At 39.2% G+C, this 15,706-nt stretch overlaps 1 protein-coding gene across 2 annotated transcripts in view; it reads right to left on the reverse strand.

Annotated features, from left to right (window-relative positions):
- The window catches only part of trpm6 (transient receptor potential cation channel, subfamily M, member 6), a 31,589-nt gene extending 16,214 nt beyond the window's left edge, over positions 1–15,375 (reverse strand). The window contains exons 1-15 of one of the 2 annotated variants that reach the window (XM_083526337.1): positions 14,862–15,065; positions 12,062–12,132; positions 11,928–11,966; positions 11,152–11,326; positions 10,851–11,064; positions 10,657–10,781; positions 10,373–10,544; positions 9,710–9,884; positions 8,256–8,379; positions 3,163–3,235; positions 2,951–3,042; positions 2,728–2,862; positions 2,560–2,586; positions 504–560; positions 186–326 (exon numbers count right to left, since the gene is read on the reverse strand). In XM_083526337.1, the coding sequence (XP_083382463.1) occupies positions 186–326; positions 504–560; positions 2,560–2,586; positions 2,728–2,862; positions 2,951–3,042; positions 3,163–3,235; positions 8,256–8,379; positions 9,710–9,884; positions 10,373–10,544; positions 10,657–10,781; positions 10,851–11,064; positions 11,152–11,326; positions 11,928–11,966; positions 12,062–12,132; positions 14,862–14,867 (1,626 nt within the window). In that variant the 5' untranslated portion in view covers positions 14,868–15,065. Of the gene's footprint in view, positions 1–185; positions 327–503; positions 561–2,559; positions 2,587–2,727; positions 2,863–2,950; positions 3,043–3,162; positions 3,236–8,255; positions 8,380–9,709; positions 9,885–10,372; positions 10,545–10,656; positions 10,782–10,850; positions 11,065–11,151; positions 11,327–11,927; positions 11,967–12,061; positions 12,133–14,861 lie in introns of both variants that reach the window. The other variant, XM_083526336.1, reaches the window with a different exon arrangement.
- Between the last annotated feature and the right edge of the window lie 331 nt (positions 15,376–15,706).

Genomic DNA, 15,706 nt, shown 5'->3' on the forward strand with positions numbered 1-15,706 from the left:
ACACTTTCACTTATAAACCAGAACCTATTAGAGCTCTTAAGATGGTTCCAAAGTGGAATGTCTGCCATTACAGGTGTTTTTAAATTTAAAAGTCAAAATATGTCCATGTGATGTAAAGGTGTGAATAACGATCTGTGGAATTTCAGTATTAACTCCTAAGTGTCATGTGGTGGTTATGGATAGACCTTTGGTTCACCATGGATTCGGTTATATACAGCTTTGAAGCTCTTGCTCCTGTATGTGCTCCGATAAGCTCCTCCTATCAAATATTCAATCACTATGCCAATATCGATCAGAGAAATCTTATAGCTCCCAGGCAGACGACACTGGAGACACAAAAGGATGACACGTTGAATGCTACTTTCTGAACAAAGAAACAAATGGCTTTCAACTCCATTCCTTATACATCACACATTGGTATCACAATAATACAATTATTATTAGTCATGTCAGTATCCTGGTACAGCATTGCTATTTTATTACTGTTTAATTTTTACTCCTACCTGCTTGGCATCCTCAACTATATGGCGTAAGAAGTGATCTGTGCAACCTTGGTGCTGCTGTGAAGGGAGAAAAACAGTTCATCAAACTAATTTAATTTCCACTTATAAACAGCTATTATATTTATTTAGCTAATTTAGAGCAGCTTTACATGTAAACAGCTCTATTTTCTGTATTCATTTAGATAGAAAAAAAATCAAGAGATTAGTCTTTGAATTTCTAAAGAGTCCTATGCAAGCAATGCAGCTACAATATCCTGTGAAATTGAAATCTAATTTTATATTTTTCTTTTTTTATTGAATATTTCTATTTGAAATAATATATAAGTAAATTATATATACAGTGAGGAAAATTATTTGAACACCCTGCTATTTTGCAAGTTCTCCCACTTAGAAATCATGGAGGGGTCTGAAATTTTCATCGTAGGTGCATGTCCACTGTGAGAGACATAATCTAAAAAAAAAATCCAGAAATCACAATATATGATTTTTTTAACTATTTATTTGTATGATACAGCTGCAAATAAGTAGTTGAACACCTGAGAAAGTCAATGTTAATATTTGGTACAGTAGCCTTTGTTTGCAATTACAGAGGTCAAACGTTTCCTGTAGTTTTTCACCAGGTTTGCACACACTGCATGAGGGATTTTGGCCCACTCCTCCACACAGATCTTTTCTAGATCAGTCAGGTTTCTGGCCTGTTGCTGAGAAACACGGAGTTTGAGCTCCCTCCAAAGATTCTCTATTGGGTTTAGGTCTGGAGACTGGCTAGGCCACGCCAGAACCTTGATATGCTTCTTACAGAGCCACTCCTTGGTTATCCTGGCTGTGTGCTTCAGGTCATTGTCATGTTGGAAGACCCAGCCTCGACCCATCTTCAATGCTCTAACTGAGGGAAGGAGGTTGTTCCCCAAAATCTCGCAATACATGGCCCCGGTCATCCTCTCCTCAATACAGTGCAGTCGCCCTGTCCCATGTGCAAAAAAACACCCCCGAAGCATGATGCTACCACCCCCATGCTTCACAGTAGGGATGGTGTTCTTGGGATGGTACTCATCATTCTTCTTCCTCCAAACACGTTTAGTGGAATTATGACCCAAAAGTTCTATTTTGGTCTCATCTGACCACATGACTTTCTCCCATGACTCCCCTGGATCATCCAAATGGTCATTGGCAAACTTAAGACGTGCCTGGACATGTGCTGGTTTAAGCAGGGGAACCTTTCGTGCCATGCATGATTTCAAACCATGACGTCTTAGTGTATCACCAACAGTAACCTTGGAAACGGTGGTCCCAGCTCTTTTCAGGTCATTGACCAGCTCCTCCCGTGTAGTTCTGGGCTGATTTCTCACCTTCCTTAGGATCATTGAGACCCCACGAGGTGAGATCTTGCATGGAGCCCCAGTCCGAGGGAGATTGACAGTAATGTTTAGCTTCTTCTATTTTCTAATGATTGCTCCAACAGTGGACCTTTTTTCACCAAGCTGCTTGGCAAGTTCCCAGTAGCCCTTTCCAGCCTTGTGGAGGTGTACAATTTTGTCTCTAGTGTCTTTGGACAGCTCTTTGGTCTTGGCCATGTTAGTAGTTGGATTCTTACTGATTGTATGGGGTGGACAGGTGTCTTTATGCAGCTAACGACCTCAAACAGGTAATTTAGGATAATAAATGTAGTGGAGGTGGACATTTTAAAGGCAGACTAACAGGTCTTTGAGGGTCAGAATTCTAGCTGATAGACAGGTGTTTAAATACTTATTTGCAGCTGTATCATACAAATAAATAGTTTAAAAATCATATATTGTGATTTCTGGATTTTTTCTTTAAAATTATGTCTCTCACAGTTGACATGCACCTAAGATGACAATTTCAGACCCCTCCATGATTTCTAAGTGGGAGAACTTGCAAAATAGCAGGGTGTTCAAATACTTATTTTCCTCACTGTACGTTTATGATGAATTCTGAAAATGAAAGTACACAATATGGCCTTTCTTAGATTTACATGGTGTGTCTACAGTAGTGTCAGTTCTTTTCAAACCGATAAATCATTAGATTTGTGAATAACCATGATCGAGTTTGGCATGAGTAGCATCTAAAAATGAGAATAAATCTTCATCAGACACAATTTACCACTTTATACTAGTTAATCCAATTCTACAGTGATGCAAAAAACCTGAATTATAAACAGTCTATGGAGCCTCTACAGACTAATTAACTGTAGCAAATGCATTACCATGTTATAGAGCTCCTCCAGGCGAGACACTGTCAGGAAGTGCTTCATGGTCACGCCTTTCTCAATGAGCAGCTTTACAAAACTGACACGGTCCATCAGCAAAGCGTTTAGCATGGCATGTTCTAGGGCCCCCACCTTTAAATCGACCACACCAACATAATATAAGTACAACCCTTATCACATGACGCTATTATTACATCATATGCTGTGTATCATACTGCACCTTCCAGTGGTGTCCGTAGACCAGTACATGTTGCTGAGCAATGTCGGCTCGGTCCCAGGCCAACGTTACACTTAATTGCTCTTCCGGGGTGCCTAGAAACAAAATGCATTATGGGATAACATCAGGATGAGTAGGTAAACCGGATAAAAGGCTGTTTGCATAGTTTTGCCAATGGTGTGTTATAATGGTATAAGAAACTATGTTTTTTATACCTCTTAGTGAAGCCGTCAAAATAGCCACATCTGCTTCCACATGGTCCTCTGATTCTGAGTCAAAAATGGTGATCTAAAAAAACAAACAAAAAAAAACAGTTAATTTATATGTCAACCAAATCTTTTATCATTAACATTATTGCAGTGCAAATGTTAATGTTTATTTTTTTCAAGAGGACTTTGTTTATAACTAAATTGTGTTATTGCATATACACTGACGATCCACTTTATTAAAAATATCTAGAAAACTGCTTGTTTGATTAAACATCAAAATTCATACCTCTGTAAATTTAATGAATCGTGCCACATGGGCTGTATTGGGTATTTTAGAATCTCGTGGAAATTTCATTCACACCTCAAGTCTCTAAAGTTTACATACAATAATCCAATGATTGGACGGTCTGCAGCCTAAGTTTTTACTAATGAAAAAAAATAAATTTTTATTCTAAATGAGAAGAAAACTCATGCCACAATTTCAGGTAGGTGACCTAAAACAGTAGAATGTTAGATCACTACTAGACAGGTGATGACTGAAGAAAGAACCTGGGATTTTGTTTTCTCCATAAGCTGGTGAAATAACAGCAGTTTCTTGAATGAAATACTCAAACCAATCCTGGCACCACCAACCATGCCACAAAATCTGTCTCTATTCTAAATAATTTAACCTGTATCTTCAAAATCGAATGTCTAGTGGTGCTGCAAAACGATTGGCTGATAAAAAAAAGCACGTTCCATTGTTCCATTTCAGCCATTTTTCTGTTTATGACTCCTATGACTGGATGGATAGTATAACAAAAACTCACAGAGACATTAATCGACAGCGTTTTTTCTAACGGTTGGTGAAAACTCAGCAAGTTTCTCGAAACCAGGTATTCTGCTATGATGAGACTGATGTATATGTAGACACCTGCATTCATAACTGAACCAGAAACACATATGGCATCCCCAACAACAGCTACTATTTACCAACACACACAGATTTGCTATCAAAAGGTAAGGGGTGGGGCAAGCAAAAACAATGATAAAGCACGAGAAACAGTGAATCTGAGAAGTGTGTGATGTAACATGAGACGTGTTGATCTGTTGCTTCAGTACATACGTTTTCAAGTCAGTCGTGACTCATTACAGATATGAAATCAAAATTTGTATTCACATCGACATTAGTATTGAGAATCAATGTGATTTTCTGAACAACCCTGGAATATTTGAACCTGTAGCAATAGTAGGAACGAAAATGCAGACACAACAAGTGTTGCATATTAATAAACAAAATAAGAAAAGAAAGAAAGCAGACAGGAAACAATAGAAAGTAAACAGATAAAAAAAAAAAAGGTGGTAGACGCAAAGTTGAAAAAAAAAAAAAAAAAAAAGAGTCAAAACACTAAACCCATGTGTATCAGGATTTGACATCAGCATATCACAATTGTTAATGTAACCAAAAAGTGCTTTTGTAATCATTTTCTAGTATCTGTCTGTTTACCCTCATTTATAAGATGAAAGATATGTCTGTTGACAGGTTGTAATTTGGATTATTTCAAATTACTGGAATTGTGTCTGAAATATTCCTCCCTAACTTTATGGTCAAATCGTCAATCTGATCTACTTTCGGGGTTAGGGTCAGAGGGAGTGACTCTGCCCGATTGGGGAAAAAAAACAATCAGAATTGCAGTGAATTAAGTCCAATTTGAGAGAAATATGTAGAACATGAATCAGATGTAGAACAGTTCATATAGAACAGTTCAAACCTGAACCTGATCTTACAATATCCCTGCCAAAATCTCTGATCTCCCCTTCAACCACTGCTTGCAACCTCGGGGTAACCACGGATAATCAGCTGTCCTTTTCCTTACATGTTGCTAACGTGACGCGCTCTTGCCGGTTTCGTCTCTACAACATCAGAAGGATTTAGCCATTTTTGTTCACACTGGCTGCTCAGGTGCTCATGTGGAGTTTGGACATTGTAACTTTTTGACTGTTAAAAGGCTCTAGCATGGAGAAGCTGATGTTGGATCTATGAGGATCGCAAGTGTTGGGCTATTTTATGAGTTTCTCAGTAGCTCCATGTGTAGCTCAGTAGCTCAGTGGTTCCATAATCTCAAATTAATTTATAAGACTGTAGAGTTAGTTTTTACTCTCCAGAGTTCTGAATTGTTTATAAGAGTTCTGTAAGACTATACACTCTTGATGTCACCCAAATGAGGATGGGTTCCTCTTTTTAGTCTGGTTCCTCTAAAGGTTTCTTCCTCAAAACATCTAAGAGAGTTTTTGACTGTCACAGTCGCCATGGCTGCTCATCAGGGATAAATACACCGTTCACCCTAACCACTAAATTCTGTAAAGCTGCTTTGAAGCTGCCTAGAAATAGGCTTGACTTGACTCGACTCTTGTCATTTTGAGACAGGACTGCTGCAACTGAATGCACTTCTCTAAATGCAATTCATTCTCTGCAAATGATCGAAAACACAGCTGTGTGACTTGTGTTTAACTTTCCCAAGTTCTCCCACATCACCCCACTGCTGATTTAAAACACTAACACTGATGCTTGCCTATTAAGCCAAAAATGAACCAGCACCCTATTACCTCAAAGCTCTCATCACTTCTAGCATGGCACCATGCTGCCTCAGATCTTCTACCACTGCATAACTGGTCCCACGTTCTCTCAGGGTAAGATTTGGGTACACATCAAGACTCTTTTCTGTTCTGCCACAGAGGTGGTGAAATGAATTGCTGAAAAGCTGAGTCACTGCCTATCTTTAAATGATGAGTGAAGACCTACCTCTTCCTGTAACACCTAAATAAGCACTTATTTCCCTCTTTGTTTTATGTCTTTTTTTTTTTTTTTTAAATGTGCTATATTTCCTCTCAACAGAGTTTTAGGCTATTGGTATACTAAGTTTGCAACCAGTGAACCAGCGGAGTCCCTGGCTATCTTCAAGTAACGATTGAAGACCTACCTCTTCCTGAAACACTTAAATTAGCACTTTCCAAGTTTGCTTTGTAGAATTCAAGAGTTATACTTATATTACGTTTGTGATCTTGCGTACCAGTGTAGATTTATTCATTGCGAGAGACTCAAAGCACTTTTGTACGTCGCTCTGGATAAGCGCATTTGCTAAATGCCGTAAATGTAAAGGCAAACGTAAACATATACAGTGCCTTGCGAAAGTATTCGGCCCCCTTTAACTTTGTGACCTTTTGCCACATTTCAGGCTTCAAACATAAAGATATAAAACTGTAATTTTTTTTTGAAGAATCAACAACTAGTGGGACACAATCATGACGTGGAACGAAATTTATTGGATATTTCAAACTTTTTTAACAAATAAAAAACTGAAAAATTGGGCGTGCAAAATTATTCAGCCCCTTTACTTTCAGTGCAGCAAACTCTCTCCAGAAGTTCGTTGAGGATCTCTGAATGATCCAATGTTGACCGAAATGACTAATGATGATAAATAGAATCCACCTGTGTGTAATCAAGTCTCCGTATAAATGCACCTGCACTGTGATAGTCTCAGAGATCCGTTTAAAGCGCAGAGAGCATCATGAAGAACAAGGAACACACCAGGCAGGTCCGAGATACTGTTGTGGAGAAGTTTAAAGCCGGATTTGGATACAAAAAGATTTCCCAAGCTTTAAACATCCCAAGGAGCACTGTGCAAGCGATAATATTGAAATGGAAGGAGTATCAGACCACTGCAAATCTACCAAGACCTGGCCGTCCCTCTAAACTTTCAGCTCATACAAGGAGAAGACTGATCAGAGATGCAGCCAAGAGGCCCATGATCACTCTGGATGAACTGCAGAGATCTACAGCTGAGGTGGGAGACTCTGTCCATAGGACAACAATCAGTCGTATACTGCACAAATCTGGCCTTTATGGAAGAGTGGCAAGAAGAAAGCCATTACTTAAAGATATCCATAAAATGTGTCGTTTAAAGTTTGCCACAAGCCACCTAGGAGACACACCAAACATGTGGAAGAAGGTGCTCTGGTCAGATGAAACCAAAATCGAACTTTTTGGCAACAATGCAAACGTTATGTTTGGCGTAAAAGCAACACAGCTCATCACCCTGAACACACCATCCCCACTGTCAAACATGGTGGTGGCAGCATCATGGTTTGGGCCTGCTTTTCTTCAGCAGGGACAGGGAAGATGGTTAAAATTGATGGGAAGATGGATGGAGCCAAATACAGGACCATTCTGGAAGAAAACCTGATGGAGTCTGCAAAAGACCTGAGACTGGGACGGAGATTTGTCTTCCAACAAGACAATGATCCAAAACATAAAACAAAATCTACAATGGAAGGTTCACAAATGAACATATCCAGGTGTTAGAATGGCCAAGTCAAAGTCCAGACCTGAATCCAATCGAGAATCTGTGGAAAGAACTGAAAACTGCTGTTCACAAATGCTCTCCATCCAACCTCACTAAGCTCGAGCTGTTTTGCAAGGAGAAATGGGCAAAAATTTCAGTCTCTCGATGTGCAAAACTGATAGAGACATACCCCAAGCGACTTACAGCTGTAATCGCAGCAAAAGGTGGCGCTACAAAGTATTACCTTAAGGGGGCTGAATAATTTTGCATGCCCAATTTTTCAGTTTTTTATTTGTTAAAAAAGTTTGAAATATCCAATAAATTTCGTTCCACTTCATGATTGTGTCCCACTTGTTGTTGATTCTTCACAAAAAATTACAGTTTTATATCTTTATGTTTGAAGCCTGAAATGGGGCAAAAGGTCGCAAAGTTCAAGGGGGCCGAATACTTTCGCAAGGCACTGTAATATATCTGAAAATATATCCTTAGTGTTAGTGTCTAAATGTGACTGAGAAAACACATTTGGACAATTATGCTACAGTTTGGGAATGTACAGTATGTTCATGTTTGGATGAGCCTCAGTCATTTTATAGACACCCCTATCATAATGTGTTTATGGTGTAATAACTTCAACCATACTGTTCGCAACAAGCCAGGTTTTCTCCAAGGGTGGAGTTTTGTTGAGAATGGGGACACAATGAGCCCAAATGCTAAAGTGAGTAAAAATTAATTTAAACCGAAAGGTGCTTTGAGTAGGTCCATTTCCTGTTTACTCACCGCCTCTCTGTGCTGCATGCAATGTTTAAGCAGAGTGAAGAGCTGATATGCCTTCGCTCTTGCTGCACCAAATACGTTCTCGATGCGCTGCAGGAAATCCTCCTTCATATTCGCATCAAGCTCCCTATAGAACAAAAAAGAACAAACACAAATAAAACCACGCTTAATCCAGTTCAGTGATGGTCAGGGATTCTCATTGTGCTGTTTTCATTGATTAGGCTGGTGTAGTGTGTTTCTCTTAAAAGCAGTTAAAATGTGGAAAGATGACAATGTGGATTGAGAACGGTTTATCTAATAAACGTGCAAATCTAAAGTTCTCAATGTTAAAGAGGCAGAAGTCAATCGTTTAACAACCAACACATATAAGGCAAAACTATAACATGAAAACTGAAAACAAGGCCAAAATCTACAAAGAAGAACAAACAAATGGAGAGTATAAGTGTGTGGGAAATTAGAGAGAAACAAAATAATTTTCAGGATGAATAAAAACAAGTTTGGATACTAGGATGTATGGCGGAATAGACCAATGACAAAACAGAGCTGGAGACAAGACATAATGGATCTGCATAAAAACATTGACATCAATGCGGACTAAGGGGTTAATCTTTATAGAAGAAGAAGAAGAATAGCCTCTATTTGTCACATATACATTGCAGCACAGTGAAATTTGTTCTACATATTCCAGCTTGCTCAGATGCTGGGGTCAGAGCGCAGGGTCAGCCATGATACGGCGCCCCTGGAGCACAGTGGGTTAGGGGGCTTGCTCAAGGGCCCAAGAGTGGCAGCTTGGCGATACAGGGGCTTGAACCCCCAACCTTCCAATCAGTAACCCAGCACCTTAACCACTGAGCTAACACTCCCCTTTTCTTGTATAACTTCCTCAAAGGCCTGCAACAACGTCCCTTACTACTCGTCTAGTCCTCATGGGCCACACATCGACACTAGACCCTGGGTTTGAAGGCAGGCATTGTTTGACTGTGAGACTGGGGTCAGGTTGCTAAAACAAGTGGTAGGAGCCCAGGCACCGAACCCTGGCAAAAGCAGTTAGTAAATGAGACCAAGTCGCTGCTGCCGTGTGAGGTGAGTAGATCATGGACAGTGAGACTGGAGAGGCACGCTCTAGGCCCTCATGCTTAGATTGATTCTGGGAGGCCACCACCAGATGCCCTTATCCAGAGCGCCATTCAACTGAACAACTGAGGCTTGCACAAGGGCCCAGAAATGGTAGCTTGGTGGTGCTGCGATTTAAACTCATTACCTTCTTTCTTAAAGTCCGATGCCTTAACCACTGAGCTACCGCCTCCATTACAACATCTCTAACATTGCAACTTAAAACCAAAAAGGCTTTAAGCTCCACCCACTTTCGAATCCACCCAAATTTGATTCGTACCACGTGAAACTGCATTTATTTATTTATTTTTATTTAAGGTGACATTTTCTTTTTTAAACCCCACCTGTCTGCTGCAGTCTGCTTGTGGATGAGAGAAAGCAGGTCTGCGGCACGGCCGGTGCCCTCGAACACAATGACTGGAATGGGAGGAGACCTGCTCACATACTCCAACACTGTGGAGAGCACTGCAGGACCTCCCTCAACCACCACACACACCAGTGGAACTCTTTGACCCAGCCCTGAAATACACACCCACACGAAATGTACATCAGAAATCGCATACATTTGTAACAATCCTGCGTTCGTGTCAAATGAATTTTATCAACATAACGTGAAGAAGTTTACGACAAAATGTGTTTTACTATATAAAAATTATTTTGTGTATGATTTGCAGTAGAGAGAATTCTAGGTACAACAAACCAAATATAAAAGAACTACTAAAAATGTACTATTATTTTTCTTTTTAGATCAAATTCAGTGACGCAAACATTGATGGTAGCTCGTAAATGCTCGCACGTGACTATGGTATTCATGGGAATAATAGGATAACGCGCTTTATGTCAGGTGGTCATACCATCATGCATTAAAATCCCGTAATGCACCTGTAGTCATGGACTATCTTAAACTTATAGAATAGTACAACAGAGTGTTTACGAGTGTTAAACCCTTGGGCAACCTGCATAGAGAGAAGATTTCTGTTTATACACATGCACACAAACACACTCACTGGGGTGGATCCTCTGTCGGTGGATATGTCTCTCCACCTTTCTCCTCAGCTCCTGCTGACCTCCAGCTTTACCCAGAGTTCCATCATCCACTAACAGGAAATGCGAGTGCATGCCGTTAAGACTAGAGCGCTTACTTAGTGGATTCCCCAAAGTCTGGTAGTGCCTCAGGACCTGGTGCACCACAGGGGTATAAATAATACACAAGAGTGATTCTACTTCACTTATCATTTCTCAGGATTATTGTTATTAGGTAAATATTGTAAGGTTGGAATAAAAAACTCACGTCTAGTCCGATGAGGTCAGTGTGGTTCTCAATTAGCCCCCATGGTGTGATCCCTATCACGGTTCTCTTCCTACGCTCGTATGTACCATAGGCTTTCACAGCATCTCCAACATACATCGAGACACCTAATTCAAGGAAAAGTGAAAATGAACCCAATTACATGCACGCGTAAATGAAAGTCAATAGATGCACACCTGTATTGAAGCCATCGGTGAAAATCCAAGCTCCTGCAGTCTCTGCAGCTTTAATGAGACCCTTGCAAAATGCCTGCCCCACTCTTGGGGGTAAGGCAAAGTTGTCTGTCCCTCCATGCACTGATATTAGCAGCTTGGGGTGTGCCATATTCCATTCTCTCAACATTAAACAGCAAAGCTCCTCGGGTTTGGCATCACATGACAGACGCACATACTGGGAAAATAAGAAAATATATATACAGTAGAACGTCTGTGTTGGAAGATAGCAAGCAAACAACATCCATTCCTGTCCTTAGCGAACCTTAGCGCGACAAGAACACTTGTTGCTGCCTTGGAAATCGATGGATCCGAATGCATCAGTGGGGCTGGTTTTGGTGTGCTGAACGACACACCACACCTCTTCTTCCCCAGACAGAGGGAGCCAAGAACTGGAGTCGAGCTCTAAATGCTCGCCAATCAGTCTCCCGCAGCAGCAACTGAGAGAACGACAGATGGAAATCTGTACATAAATACTGCTTTTGTTTTATCTACTATCTTTATAATTTATCCGATAGCATATAAATAGAATAAAAAAAAACAACAGATGCAATAAATAAAACTGCGCTTGTATATTAAAGCATAGAAATCACCAGATTGTATTAGTGTCCGTGAAGATTCTCAATCATCCAAGTGTAGATATCTGGTAGTTGAGTCATGTCAACTGGTTAATCATCTGAGCAGCTTCTTCAGTCTGAGGGACGCTAGCAGGATTCCATAAAGTTGTATGCTCGAGGGTCGGCGATCATCCCCTCCCTGTATAACCTCATTAGGGGGACAGGGGGGAGGTGACAGTGTGGAGGGAAGGGTGTCAGGAGTAAGGGGAGTCATTAGGCTGTAACTAGCCCAGAGACAGGGAGTAAGGGGAGAGTGTATAGACCCTGGGGCATACAAATTTGTGGAATTCCCTCAGACTGAAGAAGCTGCTCGAATGAGTAGTGAAATGTTTTGATCCAATCAGATAGAAGACCAGTTGACATGGCTCAACCTCCAGACAGATTGTACCAGGAATTAAAAAAAAAAATATTAAAGAGTTCATACCGGACTAGATTTTGGCAAACATGGCAAACAGGAAAACACCTGAAAAATACAGGAAAGGCTTCCATTAAAATGTAATACAATTTCAACAAACTCTAAATGAGCTGCCAGATATAGTGCACAACCAAGAAACCTACCTGTGATGTTCTCTTGATGCTGGTAAAAACTTTACACACTCCCGCTTATTAAATGTTGTCTGGATCCATGACTAGAATAATGAGAAAAACGCGAGAATACTTATAAAAATTGGTGGTGCTACTTTATTACCTTTATGGACTATATGGGCAAGTTAGTGTATGTGACCATCTGACCAATAACACCCATTGATGCTTGTTGAACATAGCATTACCATGGCAGTCCCTCTTTGCTTTAATAATAACCTACCGAGCAAAAGACTAAAATTCTTCTACTCCAATCTAATGTGTTCTGGAAGATTGCATTGCGTACAGGGAAATTGTCATGATAAAACAGGTTTGAGCCTCTTAGTTCCAGTGAAGGAAAAATTACAAATACACAGAAAACTCTTTGGGGCAACTGTTTCAGGAAGGACTACTTGTTTGGGAACGTACTTTTGACCATATATCAAAACAGCATTTTTGTACATTACAGCACAGGAAAATTATTTCTATGCATATAAAAGCGATGTTAGGAAGCTGGGGTCAGACATGATACAGTACCCCTTGGAGCCTTTCTCAAGAGCCTAACAGTGTCAGCTTGGTGACACTGGGCTTGAACCCCCAACCTGGCAATCATTAACCCCTTTTGGCTGTCTTCCTTCTCTTATACAGTTTTCATTTATGTATGTTTATGTAACAGCTCTGAAGAGGCAGACCTACTTCCCACATGCTGGCGATTTGTATAAACACCAAATTTGGCCTCATAGCTTTTGTATATAGAATGTTCTGCCCTGTGGTCTTAGACTCACAAGAAAACAAGAATTCACTGTATACAAGAACTCACTGTAATTATTGATACCAATAACAGCAAAGAATTATAAGAATTACATGCAAATCAATGTTGGGATACACTGATTGCTCAGAACCAGAATCTACATAAAAAAATGTTTTAAAAAGAGATATTGCCATGTCAGAATCCAGTGTGGCACAGAATCAGCACTAGGGACAGCAGCAGCTGAGACTTTCTAGCCAGGTCTGTAACAAGTAGACATGTACCAAGATAAGGTCAGGGTTGGTCTGAGAAGGCAAAAACTGAAATCAAATTGGATAGATTATTCAGCATAAGATTAATCTATGACTACAGCTTGATATTTACCCGAAAACTCCACAAAATATACTATCCGTATTACATCCGGTTCTCAACCTTGAATAGTATGCAGTGCAGTGTGGTAGCTGAGGATGTGCAGAAAAGTGCCTTGGACCTTCCCACATAATTCAACCAAGTCTTCAGATTAAGCAGCTTTGACTGCTTGACATAAAAAGAGATCCACAATTGGAAAAATTCTTGGAGATCTGGTCATGATCCACCTGTATGTCATTGCTGACCTGGGTGACCATTACACCATTACAACAGATAAGCAGACACATATTGTTGAACCAATGTCTGCTTAGGACAATGTTCTTCATCTTCAGGAGGTCTTCGTTGCCACCTTTAATTGTGGCTAACCATTTATCATTCTCTTTCACCTCTTTAACAATTGCACCATCAGTCGGTTTTAACCACTGGGCTTAAAAGCCAGTCTATAAGGTGCTTATTCAGTCTATTGTCCTCTTGGCATCTACTAAACTTTACTACTGGAAAACACATCATCAGATCTCTGTAACTGATCCAGAATAAAGCTGAACACATTTTTAGCAATTTAACATGACTTGAACATGAAGAACCCACCAATTTATGAAAAATTCATAAATCATAAATAACTAAAACAAAACAATAATAATAATAATAATAATAATAATAATAAATATAATAATAATAATAGGAAGAGGAAGAATAATAATTTCATGTCATTTACAATATTTAGGAACACGATTTACATTTTATACCTTTAAAAATGTTATCTAGTTAGTTAGTTAGTTAGTTAGTTTTTTTTTTCTTCAGTCATTTAAACATAACAACATACACAAACAGAATTTTTATAGTACAGCAATGACTGAAAGGGGTTTAGGCTGAAGTGAAACACTTATTGATGCCTAACCCTATTTACAACCAATTTTAAATACCCAACATGAGGCAACAGTAATCAGAAAGCAGCAAAGTGAAAACAGATATAAGAATATTACCAGCTATAGATTAACTCCTCTAACTGAGAAACACCTCGCTTTAGTATTGGTCCTAACTTTATTTTTTTGATATACCCTGATTCCTCTCAAATTATATCGAGTCTCTCTTGGCTTAAACCTCTCCTGAATACAGACTGGGAGCTTAAGATTGTGAACCTTATACATCATTACAGCTGTGCTTATATCAGCCAAATCCTGTAATTTCAATGCATTCATTTTAATAAACAATGGGTTAGTTGGGGCGTAATAATCAACTCTGTTAACAATTCTAATAGCCTTTTTCTGCAATATGAAGATAGGTTTTGATAATAGATTTATAATTATTCCCCCATATTTCCACACAATAGTTTAGGTATCTAAATAATAACTTTCTCAATGTCCCAACAGAAATGCAAGCACAATAAATAACAAAATAACATTCATATTATACAAAAAGTGTCTAATATTAACCTTAAGTGGTTAAGAGGTTTGTTTAAAAAAAATAAAAAAATAAAAAAAGTTTTAGTTGCGTTTACCCCTGCTGGAGAACTCAAAGGGAAAAAAACTTTTTTTTTATTCCCTTCTTCTTCAGATGTCTCAAGCAGCTAATTTGAGCTAAAAAATACATTATATATTAAATAATAATAATAATAATAATAATCAATAAATGTATATATATAATTATTATTATTATACAAATATTACATTAATTTCTCACCTTCATCTTGTCAGGACACACGTGTGTGTGTGTGTGTGTGTTCAGTAAGTCATCTCTTTTTGGCCACAGCGCTGGTGATCTGCCTTCCCACAAGAGCTCGCTCTGCAGGGAGCAGGGAAGGAATAGTGGGTGTGGCTCTGAAGCTCTCAGTGAAGGAAGCAGGAACTCTGCTGGAGTGTGTGTTCTGAAGTGGATACTTAAAGCTGGGAATTAGTGTCACGTCTAATACAAAAGAAAATGAACATTTCACAATCACTACGTAGTTGCCATCTTAACACCTCAGCAAGCTTTAAACATGATTTTTTAAGAAAACAAAACCCTTTCCTGCATGACTGACTGCTCTATTGACAGTTGATGACTTGGGGGTCAAAAGGACAAGTGGTGGAAAGGTGAAGATGTGCAATAAAGCATGACTGTAAACAAACCTTCTCGTAAGCTGATCCCAATATTACAGTGGTGATCATTAATATTTATCCAAAATACAAAAAAAGAAATAAAAAGAATTACAGCACTATTGTGGCTGGTGGTGATACTAGTATGTACATATATATTTATCAATAGATAAACTATCTACCAATTAAAATTGAGCAATGAATCGTCACTGACTAGATAACTCTCAGACACACATACACACATAAATCCCTAAACACCTGCGTTCTTGTTTCAATGTATGTTTGTCATGCCCTCCTATAAAAAACAACAACAAAAAAAAAAACATTAAAAACGCTAGCCTTACAATGGTGTCTTCCCTTTCGGATCTTTTTTGTTTGGATTGTACATTTAATGTGTGCTAATTCTATCTAGTTTTCATTCAATACAAATTTGGGGGGGGGGGGATCAGGATG

The sequence above is a fragment of the Silurus aristotelis genome, assembly GCF_946808225.1.
Source record: "Silurus aristotelis genome assembly, chromosome: 23".
NCBI classification, from domain to species: Eukaryota; Metazoa; Chordata; class Actinopteri; order Siluriformes; family Siluridae; genus Silurus; species Silurus aristotelis.